The 13,401-nt window shown below is 40.3% G+C and overlaps 1 protein-coding gene across 3 annotated transcripts in view; it reads right to left on the reverse strand.

Annotated features, from left to right (window-relative positions):
* Positions 1–246: 246 nt before the first annotated feature.
* The window catches only part of SLC17A5 (solute carrier family 17 member 5), a 38,135-nt gene continuing 24,980 nt past the window's right edge, over positions 247–13,401 (reverse strand). For all 3 annotated transcript variants that reach the window (XM_073336460.1, XM_073336462.1, XM_073336463.1), the window contains exons 9-11: positions 10,094–10,241; positions 4,001–4,091; positions 247–1,947 (exon numbers count right to left, since the gene is read on the reverse strand). In XM_073336460.1, the coding sequence (XP_073192561.1) occupies positions 1,810–1,947; positions 4,001–4,091; positions 10,094–10,241 (377 nt within the window). In that variant the 3' untranslated portion in view covers positions 247–1,809. The remainder of the gene's footprint in view (positions 1,948–4,000; positions 4,092–10,093; positions 10,242–13,401) is intronic.

The raw sequence follows: 13,401 nt of genomic DNA on the forward strand, positions 1-13,401 counted from the left end.
GAGACCAGTAAAAAGCCCAATTGCTTTGTGAACACAAAACGAAGCTACCTCTTTTCATGCAGACAGTACTCACCTGTCTCTGCTAGATTTGAGACTGCTGCAGTGGTTAGGGATTCAGAAACCCATTCACAATCCCCTAATCCATCCATCACCCACAGTTGGTACATTCTCTGTTTAACTGGCGGATCACTTCCCAAAAGTTAGAATTGTATCATTTCCAATAACAGTCACATGTGCAAATATAAATTCCATATGAATCTGGCACCATTTATTGTAGAAACAAATTGATGATACAGCACAGCTTTAACATACTTCTATAGTAAGACATGACACTTCAACGCAAGTGAAAACACAAAGGTTCTTAAAGCTGGTAAAGAGAGGCAGTAGCCATTTCCTAGAAATGAAGTCAGCCAGACTCCCCTGGAGCACCAGTAGGCAGGTGTGGCCAGGCTTCTTTTTTTGTATTGGTGGTAGGTGGAAAAAATAAAGCAAAGTGTCCTTCGCCAACCTGCTCCAATCCAGGAATCTTTGGAAAGGGGATTTTTCCCTTTCTACATGGTGAATACTCTAAGTGGAGTCCCTCTGATTTTCAATCACCGATTCCTTCTAGACTACAATTTTCACTCATAATTGGGTTTAGTCAGGTGTGTAGCATCCAAGTGTACATTTATAGTAAAAGAATGCTCCAAGTGTGAATTCTGTACCAACATCAAAATTCTCTCAGACTCAGAACAGCAAGCGCCTGGGGCAACTTCCAAAAATGAAGTTGCACTGGTTCTTTCCCCAATATCACTGATTTTTAACCTGTGAACAGGGCTAGAGTAACTATAGAAGAGAACTAAAAAGTATTATCCTTAATCTCTGCACTGGCCTCATTTTAGTACATTTCTACTGGCAAATTTACAACATTAGCAGAAGAATTTGAGAGTTCCTTTGCTTTGAATGCTTTTTGTCATGGAGAAAAAAAAAAGGTTGCCAGATTGAAAATCATTTTAATACACACACCCAGCTATTCCGTTTCTAGTGCAATCTTCACATTGCTTAGAATTCAAACCATAGCAACGTACTCCTTTGTTGATGCATAGGACACTGAATGTATGGTATGTCAATATCTTACCCCACTGAGGGGGGAGCAGAAAGACTCCTTCTGTGCGTCTGTCTCATATGTAAGCTGCTTGTTGTTAATCTGCTCTCTAATTACTCTGTATTAATTGTGAAGCCATGTTCTTGAACATGGAACATTTACATATTGGAAATGTGTGTAGTAAAACAGAGCCCTATAACACCAATTAAAATATTGGTAAAAAGAAAAATTAAAATATAATAAAAACCTCTAGAAAACCAGGAAGTTCCTGGATATTAAAATGGTAGAAGCATGTTAACTTCATAAAAATTAAAAAAAGGTTCCTTATTACATACCATTCCTCCTCCTCCCAACACCACACACAATCCCTTCTCTCTCCTGCGCCCTGTCAATGATAGAAGACATCTTCCTACCCGTTTTAATTCAGAAAATATTAAGAGGTGGCAGAAAATGGTGCCCAGCACACTGATTTAAAATTCTAGGTTTTAGATCAAGTATCTGATAAAGTCTTAGCATGAGGCTATTCTACTAGAGCTAAGTAGTTTCTTGTTACAGAAATAACATACATGCATTGTCAAGTGACTTCCAGTACAAACAGTACACAGATAAAATGGTTAAACTGAAAAGCTTTTGTAACTTTCTGGGCATCAATATGAAAGGCACTTTTCAGGTCACATGACTTTAGTACAGTGATTCAGTATAGCCTTGATATCTCAATAACTCCTTCAGTTTCTATGCAAGTGGCGGCCATTAAGTGCCCAGTCCTGCACTTCTCCACTGCCAAATAATGCAAAGAAAATTGCTCCAAATAAGTTAATAGAAGCAGCAATATAGAAAACAGTCTGCCATTCTCCCACAGTATTCTGCCAAGAGAAAAAAAATAAAAGCAATGAGTTTACAGCGTCATATCTTAGAATGAAAAGTTGCTAAAAAGACACTCTTTCTTGTCAATTGAAAATTCTACACAGTGCAGTTTCACGTTGACATCAAAAGCATTACAAATACAAAAGGACAACTTAAATAGCAGTAGAAGTCAAATACATTTTAAAACCATGCAATTAACATTGTGATAAGGGCTGTTCCACCCAGTTTGTCATTTAACAAAGTGAGAAAGTCCAAATATATTGTCTCAAAATTGTATTTGGGCTAACCCAATGCATGGAGAATGAACCTAATGGCAAGGACTACTCAGTTTTCAGAGCACCACAAATCTTTCCTATGCTTTATGGGTAATCAGTTTGATTATCTGTTACTATATTACTGTTCCAGCCATGGGTTTTACATAAACATTTCAGCCCTGGATTGATTTTGGCCCACAGAGAAGTTTACTATTGGCAGTGAAGGGATGTCACTGAAACCAGGATGAAGGTTTGTAGTCTAAAAAAAGTTTAGGATGCATTAATGGCATTGGCTAATACATTTCTAAAAAAATAAAAAATAAAAATAAATACTGAGGTTTACATATATGTAAACGTTTTAAGGTTAAAAGGCCATTTTTAAAATAGCAGGTGACTATTCAAACAAGCTTGCAAAGTGTCTTTACTGGTAAAGAAAGGAAAAGGGTAGCTGAACGAGACTGTATTAACACCAGACTAAACAGTATAAGAGAATTTTTGTTAAGCTGTCCAGACAAAGCTGATCTGTTTGGACCCACAGCATTAAATAATACTTCAGTGTTTTTCAAAGCAACGCTTGGAGCGATTTATTACTAGGTTACTCAATTCACCAATTGTACTAGCAAAGTCACTCATCCCACTTGCCCTCCCTAAAGTATTCTTAAATAATTCTATCAATAATTCTAAAAGAAAAGCATTTTGGTTATGTACAGTAAAAGCTTTGTTATCCGGCACGTTGGGGGAATGGGAGGTGCTGGTAAGTGAAAAATTCCGGTTAACTAAGAGGGAGGGAGTTTGGGTGTGGGAGGGTGCTCTGGGAAGGGAGTTGGGGTGCGGGAGGGGCTTTGGGGTGCTGGATCAGGGAGGTGCTCACCTCGGGCGGCTCCCTGCAAGCAGCAGCAGCAAGTCCCTATACTCCTAGGCGGAGGTGCAACTAGGCAGCTCAGCATGTTGCCTCTGCCTGCAGGTGCTGCCCCCACAGTTGTGGAGCCAGGTCAGTGCGCAGAGCCACCTAACCACGCCTCTGCAGCAGGGACATGTCACCACTTCCAGGGAGCTGCGCGAAGCCAGATTGGGAGCCTACAGCTTTGCGCTAACTGGACCGTAAACCGGACTTTCAATGAAGATCAGAAATGCCGGTTTATAGAGCTTTCCGGCTGGTAAAGTGCCAGATGATATAGCTTTTACTGTATATGATTGTTTCTCATTTTATGACTAAGTAGTGCTGGGAATAAAAAGTCTCAGACTGGGTATCTAATTCAAGTCTCTGAGGAACTGTATAGTATTTTATAATATACACTAAAATCCCAGGATACACATTACAAATAAATACAATTGAAAGGAGTTCTTTCCTTGTTTAACTGACAAGTTTTTAATTCAGGATTCAAACACCATCACTCTTCCATAACTAACCAAGGCAATGTTTACCTGCTAACGTGTTAAAACTATAATGGCCTTGTCCACACTAGGATTTTACCACGCTAGTCATTCACGTGTTAGCTAACTCGTGATAAAATATACCCACCTTTCTTTTTCTTAGTGAAGGCAAGGCCTATGCCACTGACAGCCAAATACCTAAAGCCCTATGTGGCTCTCTGAAATGCAATCTCACATTTTACTGCCAGTATAACAGCCACCAAAATAAAATCCAGGGCATAGAGCTTTATCACAACTTAAGAGTAAGACTTGCATATACATCACGTTTTATCCTTATATAAAACAGCATCTCAGAATGGAGAATGTCCATTAGAAGAGGGCATATGAAATTTTATTAGTGAAACAAACAAACAAATAGTCTTACATGATGAGTCAGGCTTTTTGCAATGACTGGCCCCACCATTCCTGGGACAGTTGCAAATGAATTTGTGATTCCGAGCAGGATCCCAGCATACCTGTAGAAGAAATTGTTCACACTGCTTATTAACTTATTCCTGTATTTGGTGAAACTGCTTGATATAGGAGCCAAACCACCTTCAGCTGTAGTCTTGTCAGATCACATGAACTAAAAGCCAAGACAAGTTAGTACTTGTGTGGGAATGGCTCCCATTTATTTATTTTAAGAGCAACTCAGTGTCACCTTAAAATGAGTTACTGGTTTACACGCTTCATGTTATAGGGTTGCCACCTTTCGGCTAGGCCAAAACCAGTGAACTGCCGAGAGTCTCATCCAGCCTCTTACAGCAAACTATGCCCTCTTTGGTAAGCACCAACCGATTTGTCTTGGATGGATCCATTGGAGAGGTGAGGAGAAAAAGGGGATGGAAGGTGAGGTGGGTAGTGTGTGGCACATGACAGGGTGATGTGTGGGATAGACAAAGATGACGCAGATGCCATTGCTAATAAGACAGGAGGCATTAAGGATTTCTCCATTTACCTTTTACTTCACAGCATAAGTTCCACCAACACAGGGAGTTAGAACACATGCTCCATTTGTTCCCTTCAGATTTGTATAGGTTGTGGCTGCAGCACACAAATGGCGGGTGGGTTTAACTAAGACCACCCATGTTTCTGGTTGCCACACCCACTTTTGCAGGTCCACTTGCAGACATTTGGATCTCTCTGGGATCCCAAGGTGTGCTGTTCTCAACACACACAGCAGCAGTCTTAGATGACGACTTGCTCTGTAATCTCGAGACACTCACTTAACCTCTTTGAGCCTCAGTTTCTCCTCCCTGTGGCTGTAAAATGAATATATTTAGCACTTATAGGGATGTTGCAAGGCATATGGATGCCATGCTTGCAAAATGCTCTACCAGTGCAGAACATTAAAGCAAGTCAGTGGCAGAAGTGAGACTAGAACTAAAAATTGTAAACTTCCAGTTCAGAGCCCAGGGATCGCAGAAGCAGAAAGGAGTAACAGAGCAAGATTTGCAGGCTGGATTTGCTGCCCCCAGAAGCCATATAAAAATCACTAACTGAGGTCAGCCATGAGCTAATAAAAGGGAAAGGAGATATTCCTAATAGCTGTATTGGTTTAACTCACCGTTTAACACAATGGGATGAAATCCTGGCCCCCCAGAGTACAATGGCAGAATTCCTGGTGGCTTCAGTATTTCACCCCATGGAACCTATAGCCTTCCTGAAGAGATATGCTCAGCCCTGGCATTTTACTTACTAAAATAGGAGAATCTAGAAGGAATCTCATACTGCAGATAAAAGGCGATGATGCATATGTTGCAATCAGGGGTTTTGGAACAATTTTTATAGTGGGGGTGCTGACAGCCCTTGAACCAAACTCTGTATATAATGGAAACCACTTCACGCTGGGGGGGTGGGGGTGGAGGGGTAGGTGCAGCACCTCCCCCCAGCCTCTGCTACCCTTGTTCCAGCACCTATGCGTACAATCAGATGGGATTAGCTGTGTCTGTGTCTGTGTGTGTGTGTGTGTGTTCTCTGAATAAAGCATTTACAAGGGAGCTACAAATTCAAGCATCGAGCCTATTGGATGATTTTTATTTAAAGTCAACACACTCACGAAGTCTTATTAAGGCAGTGCACTGTATTTTACTTTAAACTTTGAAATTTTGACTACAGTGATACTTATGTATTTATACTCCTTTGGCAACTTGAAAGTGCATAAAAATTAATATGACATTCAGCTTCATAGAGCCCAAGTGTAAAAGCCTCTAGGGGCAGATAAGTGTATATACCAAAACACTATGAAGCCCTTAATGGACCTACATGCAGCATTTCTTCCTTAAAACATTTAAGCACTGCAACAATATTAGTTCGCACTTTCAAAGCTCAAAGCCCAGAGAAACATTTGCAGCTCATTCCTGGCTACATGTCTTTCATTTTTAGTATTTCTGACATAGATTGTGCACTTGATAACACACAGTCTGATGCAGATAACCATGGTGCAACTCTCTGTACAATGTAAAGAATCCAGCATGAAAGAGAAAGCTAAATATGACAAATCTGCAAAGCAAGACCGTCCAAACATTGACGAAGATCTTCTATAACATAATAGGGGATGCACGAATACAGTGAACTCACTGATTAAGTAAGGGGCAGAATGAGAAGACAACGCAAGATACATGATGTGGTCAGCACATCAGAGAGTGAGGGGAACAATATGAGGGATCTATGATGAGTGAGATATTAAGAATTATCATCATCAAGGAAATATATTACTGTAATTGGCTGAATTAGCCAACATTTCAGGGAAGAAGCCAGAAGTGAATATATTTTCCCCCCCACACAGATAATTTTGCCCCTTCCCCAATAATTTCAAATGTTTACAACATAATGGGAAGAGACACACCTACATTTTTATATTATAATTCATGTTTTCTACTTGGATGTGAAGATTTTTGTTCATTTAAGGAAACAGTTCCTGCAACTTAAATTTATTATACAAATTCCTGCTGTGGCATGTTACAATTTTTTGAATAGCAAAAGGCCCTTATGGTAATAGCCAGCAAGCTCATCACTATGTTCTTTTATATGCCCACAGTAATGCCCCAATTCATTTTCTCTCCTTTCAATGGTGGGTGTCTGCCTCAGTCTGAAGTTTTTTTTTTTGAAAGATTTCAGACAAAATGGTTCAGCTGTTTCCAAGCATGACTTATTTTTCCTGGGTCTCATTTTGAGCACTTCAAAAAATTCTGGCAACCTTTTCTTTGAAAAGTGCTAGGACTTCCCTGCTTTGGAGTAGGGTATTGAAATGTGATCGAGAGAGAGAGAAAGCACGGCGATGGTGGTGCCGTTGCTTCTGGAATGATTATTTTGCCACCCCTAGGAATATCTGCCCAAATATAACCTTTGGGTAAAAAGAGCAGTTTTCACGTGCTCACTACAGTCTTCTTAGATAGCAGCTAAATTTCCTACACTGGGCATTCTCAGCAGGATGGGGAGTAGGGGGAAAAGTGGGACTGAGGGGGCAAGGACACTTGGAACGGAGAGTCCAGAGAACTGAGAATAGGATGTGCTAGGCAAAAAGACTGGGAACAGAAGCCCGAGGAATGGAGACTGGGGCTGGCTAGGTGGGGAAGTGAGATTGGGACAAGAATTCAGGGGTAGAAAGAGACAGGACAGGTTGGATGGGATAGGGTGAAAGGGGTCATGTTTGGGGGAAAATGAACAGAAGATTCTGTACCCATTAGTACCACTCCCTCCACTGTGCCTAGAATGGAACCCAAGGTATCCTAAGTCTGGTAATTCCCCCACTCCCAGAAAATATATGTGAAACCCACTGACATCCCCCTCTAGCGTTGGTTATCCAAAGGATGACAATCTACTATTACTCCTTGTTACGCCATTAGCTCAAGTGGCAGATACCTGTGTGATTGATCTAACAGTTCCAATCTTGCTGATGGCCCATGTGGGGGTCAATATGATGGTACTTGGGTTTTTTTCCAATTTGCTTTTTTTTAAAACTTAGGAAGTTACACATACAAAAGCTACGTTTAAAAACATTAAATTGCTAAGTCAAACACTCAAAACTTAGACAAAGCCAGAATTAAGAATGTCCATGTAACCTTAATTCGGCCCCCTTGTGTGTATGCATTATAATACAGTCTTTCATTATCTGATTACATAATATTTTTTTGGCAAAGGACTTCTGCCTTATTCACTGCACAGGATGGACCTGCTCTGGGGATGAATCAGGGTTGGGTAGGGAAGGAGATTGGTCTCCAGGACCCCAGCCTCACTTGTTGCAGAAATTGGAAGGTGTGTAGTAACTGAGGCAGGGGATTGCAGAAACAGAAAGAATGGCTCACGGTTAAGGCAATTAAATGTTGCACTGGATACATGGATTCTATCCCTGCTCTGCCACAGAGTACCTATGTGATACTGGGCAAGTCACTTAAGCTAAACTTTCCACACTGTCACTCACTGTGATTTTAATTCCTTATTTTCTGGGTATCCCTGGGGTCTGATCTACAGAAGTGCTGTGCACTCACATGGAAGTCAACAGGAATTGTGCTCTCCGTGTAGAAAAAGCTATAAAATGACAAATTCTTTGAAAAAATCAGATCTTAGGTCTCTCTAATTGGGTACCCACATTTTTTAAATACTTTAGACCCTATCTCTCTGTGCCTCAGTTCTCCATCTCTAAAATGGAGTAATATCATGCCCTTACCTCACAGGAGTGTTGTGAAGATAAAGTAATTAGCGAATGTGAAAAACTCAGAAACTATAGTGATGAGCACCACAGAAAAGCCCAGGAGGAAATTAATTCTCCTCTTTGGAGCAGGGTCTGAATGGTGTGCTGAATGTAAGTCCTGAGATCTGAAGAGTGGGGACAAAACAAAATATTGAATAGCTGCTCATTAAGAGAGCACTGTCCATTCTGTGGAATTAATGAGGCAGGGGTCCTGTGGAAAAGATAGTATAGTCTTTAATGACATGATCACATATAATACCAGGGGCCTGCACTATGGCTGTATAGGCATCCTAATATTTTTAATGTAGTTTTTTTGGTGTATTTTTAATTTAATTTATTTATTTATTAATTTAGAGAGCCAGCCAGCCATCTAGAAAGATGGTGGTGTAAGAAAGTGCTCTTCAGTCTAGATCTCCTTTGTTCATAATTCACTTCTCTCCAAGAGGTTTATACCAAATCTTTGACTTTTAAGAAAGCAGAGAGCATCACTGAAATCTTTCTCCAATGGTAAACTGTGGAGCTGGTTTGAGGAGTTCAACATGTAGCCCAGAATCCTGCACATCGCCTGATTTCCTTTTGAACACTTAGATTACTCTTTTGTTTAAAAAGAAGGAAATTTCAGGAATTTTTCTTTCTTTTTTTTTTTTATCTTGACCACCTCTCTGACAATTAATTCTCCACTTTGGGAAGACAGGTGAATTGCATCTTTGAAGAACAACAGTAAGTAATACCACCTTAAAGACTGATGATACGGCCTACTGGAATCAGCCATGACCCTTCAATAGATTCCATGCATACAGTCTTTATAAACATGCATAGCTGAGGATGACCCCAACAGAATCTAAGTCTCACCCTGCTGCTAAGTTAGAGGAAGGCAAAAGCATGGGGAAACACAAAACAAAAAACCCCAAACAAAACAACTGTGCAGTAGATTGTCAGAGAGGAAATTCCTTCCTGACATCTGCAAATAATCAGATGGTGCAAAGGAAGCAGAAACCACCCACAAGTCCCCAGTGTGGGGAATCCCCAGAGGGGACAGAATTGATAGAGCTGACTGTTAAATGAGCGGTGGGAGGCTGGCTACCAGCATAAAGGTTGGGGTGGGAGAGTGACCAGAATCTGGCTATGGTTCCTGTGGCAGACATGGGAATAGAAACTAAAACTACCAGACTCCCAGTACAGTGCTCAAACCATTAATCCACAGCTCCTTGAAGCTGGGGGGATCACAGACAGCTAGCACAAGCTAGAGCAACCCATTCTGCTTTGCTGTGCCCAGGAGCCTTACACAGCAGAGAATCTGCCCTGATAAGTGTTGAAATCTTGTACTTCACTAGTGTCCTGTGTACGAGGGTAAATCAAACTCAGAGCTGAATAGTTCTCCAACTGGTCATTATTCTGTATTTATGTGGACATCTAAAGAGTACAAATAAATCTTTTAGGAAAGAGAGAGATCTGTCGGGCTCTGGTCTTGTACAAGGCACAGAAACACAGATGAGAATCTAGCCTTCTCTTTTGAAAAATTACACCATTACTGAAAAATAATTGTACATAAGGATTGATCTGCCCATAGCCAGTGACTACATACTGCCTGCTTATGACACAGTAACATCTGACCAATTTATACAGCATGTTTTTCAAATGCAAATAACCTTTCTAAAAGGTTATAATGCTTCACCATTGTTAACATTTAACACTAAATGGAACACACCACTCAGCTTTAGTGTTAATTCACGTTGAAGTTATCAAAATGTCATCTGTATTAAAACTAGCTTTAGCAATACTTACGACGGTGCTATGTCCAGGTGGTTGATGCCAAAACCAGATGTACAAAAGCCTCCTAGTGTTGTTGATATGGTTAGGAATGCAACAGCCAATGTGTAGTCACAGCCTATGAATCCAGCTGCTACTAAAAATACTGCAGGTCCGATCATTCCTAAAAACAACAACATCATTTAGAAACCTCCAGACACTTACCACCACAAAGATGCTTAACCGTTATTTATCATACAAAGAACCTAAAACTAAGTTATGTATTTAGGTGTATTTTCTATATTACTACTGCCACCTAGTGCGCAAAACATAGCATGGTACTTTTTAAATTAAAATGGAGATTTGCAATTTTATGGCTCCATTAGAAGAGAATCCAGGATGTCTGTGCTGCATGAGCCCACTGAAGTCCATACCCGTGGCAGACAGGAGAGCAAGCTTTAATTGGATGAAAGGTCATCAGAAAGTAACTGATACTGATCAGCCTAGTCTTATCAGATCAGGTCAATTTTGTGTATGTACTATGATAAAATTAACAGAGGCTGCAATAGCAGATAAAATGGGGGAAGACTAGAGCTGTGTGAATTATATGTGATGAATAAGTTATCCAAATTGAACACTTTTTTCTTCTGATGAACTGATCCTGACTTCTGCATGTATTCATTATTTGTAATTGTGTAAACAGATGATTTGACCAACTTTCAGCCTGTGGGTGTTTATCAGCTGTTTAGTTTGACTGTCCAGTATCAGAATTGGTCACTTAAGTCACATGGTATTGTTTCTGCTCCATCAGGGGTGACAAACCTTTTAAGACAGGAGAATAATGAACAACAAAAGGTGAATAATGAATACTGATGTTTGGGCACAAATACCCCCATTCAAATGCAAATACAGGTCTTCATGTGGAGAACAGCCATTCGAGAACCATTTGAGTGACCAAAAATCTATTTGCATGAATATTTGCAAATAGGAAATAAGGGTGGGTATAAATGAACCAAACCACCATTCAGATTCAAAGGAACGTCTGCAAATACTTTCTGGTCTTCAAGCAACTCTCTGTGTAATTAGTCAAAATAGTCTGAGCTTTACAAACCATCAGATACCAAGGAGGAACCGATGAAGTGAGCTGTAACTCACGAAAGCTTATGCTCAAATAAATTTGTTAGTCTCTAAGGCGCCACAAGTCCTCCTTTTCTTTTTGCAAATACAGACTAACACGGCTGCTACTCTGAAACAAGGAGGAACAAGAGATTATGAATTCTGTAGTGGGATTCAGACATTATACTATCTGTAAGTACACTCTAATGGAACAGCTGGCTATTACAAGACATTACTTTAGATAGTCAGTTTGAAATGGTGACCCCATATGTTCCTCAAAAGTGTTAGCTTCAGAACATTTTGATGCAGTATTTTGTCATAGCTCTTTCCAATGGGCTCTTTACAATAGGTAACTTCTGGAGCATGCAACCAAATCACAAGTTTCTGGATTTATGTGAGTTTTGTCAATGTACTGATATGCCACAACACTTGGATACTGAAAAGATGGCAATCAGTTGTAAAAAAGTTAACACATATGCTCTGCTGACACAGTTGGAAACTATGAATACTTCCTTGTCCTCTTTACCACAGATAGATGTGGTTGCATAAAAGGATGAAGACGTCTTTTTGGTTTGAAAAAGACATCATACGTATCTTGTTAAGGAGTCTTAGGGAAAGCAGAGAATTTCTTTTTAAAACGCGTATTTCTGGATTTTTCATTTTGAGTTTTGCTGGCCTGGATTTCAAAATGTCCTGTCAGAATTTTTACCCCTTCCTCAGCTTCGTTAATTAGCTGTTTTCTCTCTAATTTACAGGCACGTACAAAAATTGCAACAATTACAGATTTTCTTGGGCATGGGTGACTAAAATCAGCCAGGTACTGCAACCTGCAAGATTAGTCTGTGAGAACCACTTCATAACATATTCTAAGGTGCACTGAATTACAGATAGTAATTTACGAGTCTACGGGCTCGTCTACACTTACAGCACTGCAGCGTCGCAGCTTAGCTTAGTGAAGATGCTACTGTGGAAGTACATAAAGGGAATTTGGATGCAGGCCTCTGAAATGAGTAGGAGTCAGGCTAACTCAAGCTTTAATAACGCGAGATTTGTAGAAGTGGGGATTGTGCGAAGTGAGTGGGAAAAGAACTGTGAGAGAGGCTGTTGTGACCTTGTATTAGATAAGAATAGAATGTAGACTATAAGAGAAATTGGTGAGAAAAATAAGATATCATGAAGGAATATGTATAAATAATATGCAGCTGTTGCTCATTATTGTCTGTAATAAAGGTATAAATGCTTGCTCTAATTGTTTATCTTTAGAGAGACCTGCCTAGGTGGGGGAAACCCTGTGTCCTAGTGCACTCTCTCCCTCTGTGCAATTGCTTGAGATAATAAAGTGTATCTGACTTGCTGCACCCAACCTGAGAGTGAGAACTGTGTTTTTCTCCGACACTATCTATGGGCACTCTTCCCGAGAGGCAGTAGCTACGTCGATGGGAGAAGCCCTCCCATCAACATAGTGCTGTCTAACCAGGAGTTCGGTTAGTGAAACTACATAACTCAGGGGTGTGGATTTTGCATACCCAGGAGCAACGTAGTTATACTGACGTAAGTTCATACTGTAGACCAGGGTTAAGGGATTGTCTTCATTAATGATCTCTCCCAGCGCTATAAAAATCCCCACCTCCATGAGGGGAACAGCTCCCAGTGCTGGTGCACTGTCTACACGGGCACTGTACAGCACTGAAACTTGCAGCGCTCGGGGGGTGTTTTTTCACAGCTCTGAGCGAGAAAATTGCAGGGCTGTAAAGTGCCAGTGTAGACAAGCCCTTAGTCTCACTGACTTTTAATGACTCCCTCAGTCACTTGGGTGACTTTGAAAATTTTACCCTTTGATGCGAGCACTGTAAAAGAAATTTCTACTCCAGCGGAATCTGTTTTTCTGAGAAATCAGATGACAAAAGTTGCTTTACATAGATATGTTCATCTTTGCTTGTTAGAGGACAACATAGTGGAACGATAAACTTTTTTCCCAGAAGATATTTCAGTGCAGATCAGTGGAAAAAACCAGCAGGTTTATTATTTAGAAAAAAAGGTCTGACATTTAATTTCTTCAGTCATGTATATATAATGTATCCTCAACAGTGCGGCAGACAACTGTTTAGAAGATTTCTAAACTTAAAATGTGCCAAACACACTTCTTAACCCATCCGTTGCTGGGGACAATAAGCACATCCAGTAGTTGGAAGAATTTGTAAAAACATTTGCAGCTCACCTTTTTAGAG

This window comes from Lepidochelys kempii, chromosome 3 (assembly GCF_965140265.1).
Source record: "Lepidochelys kempii isolate rLepKem1 chromosome 3, rLepKem1.hap2, whole genome shotgun sequence".
Classification (NCBI taxonomy): domain Eukaryota; kingdom Metazoa; phylum Chordata; order Testudines; family Cheloniidae; genus Lepidochelys; species Lepidochelys kempii.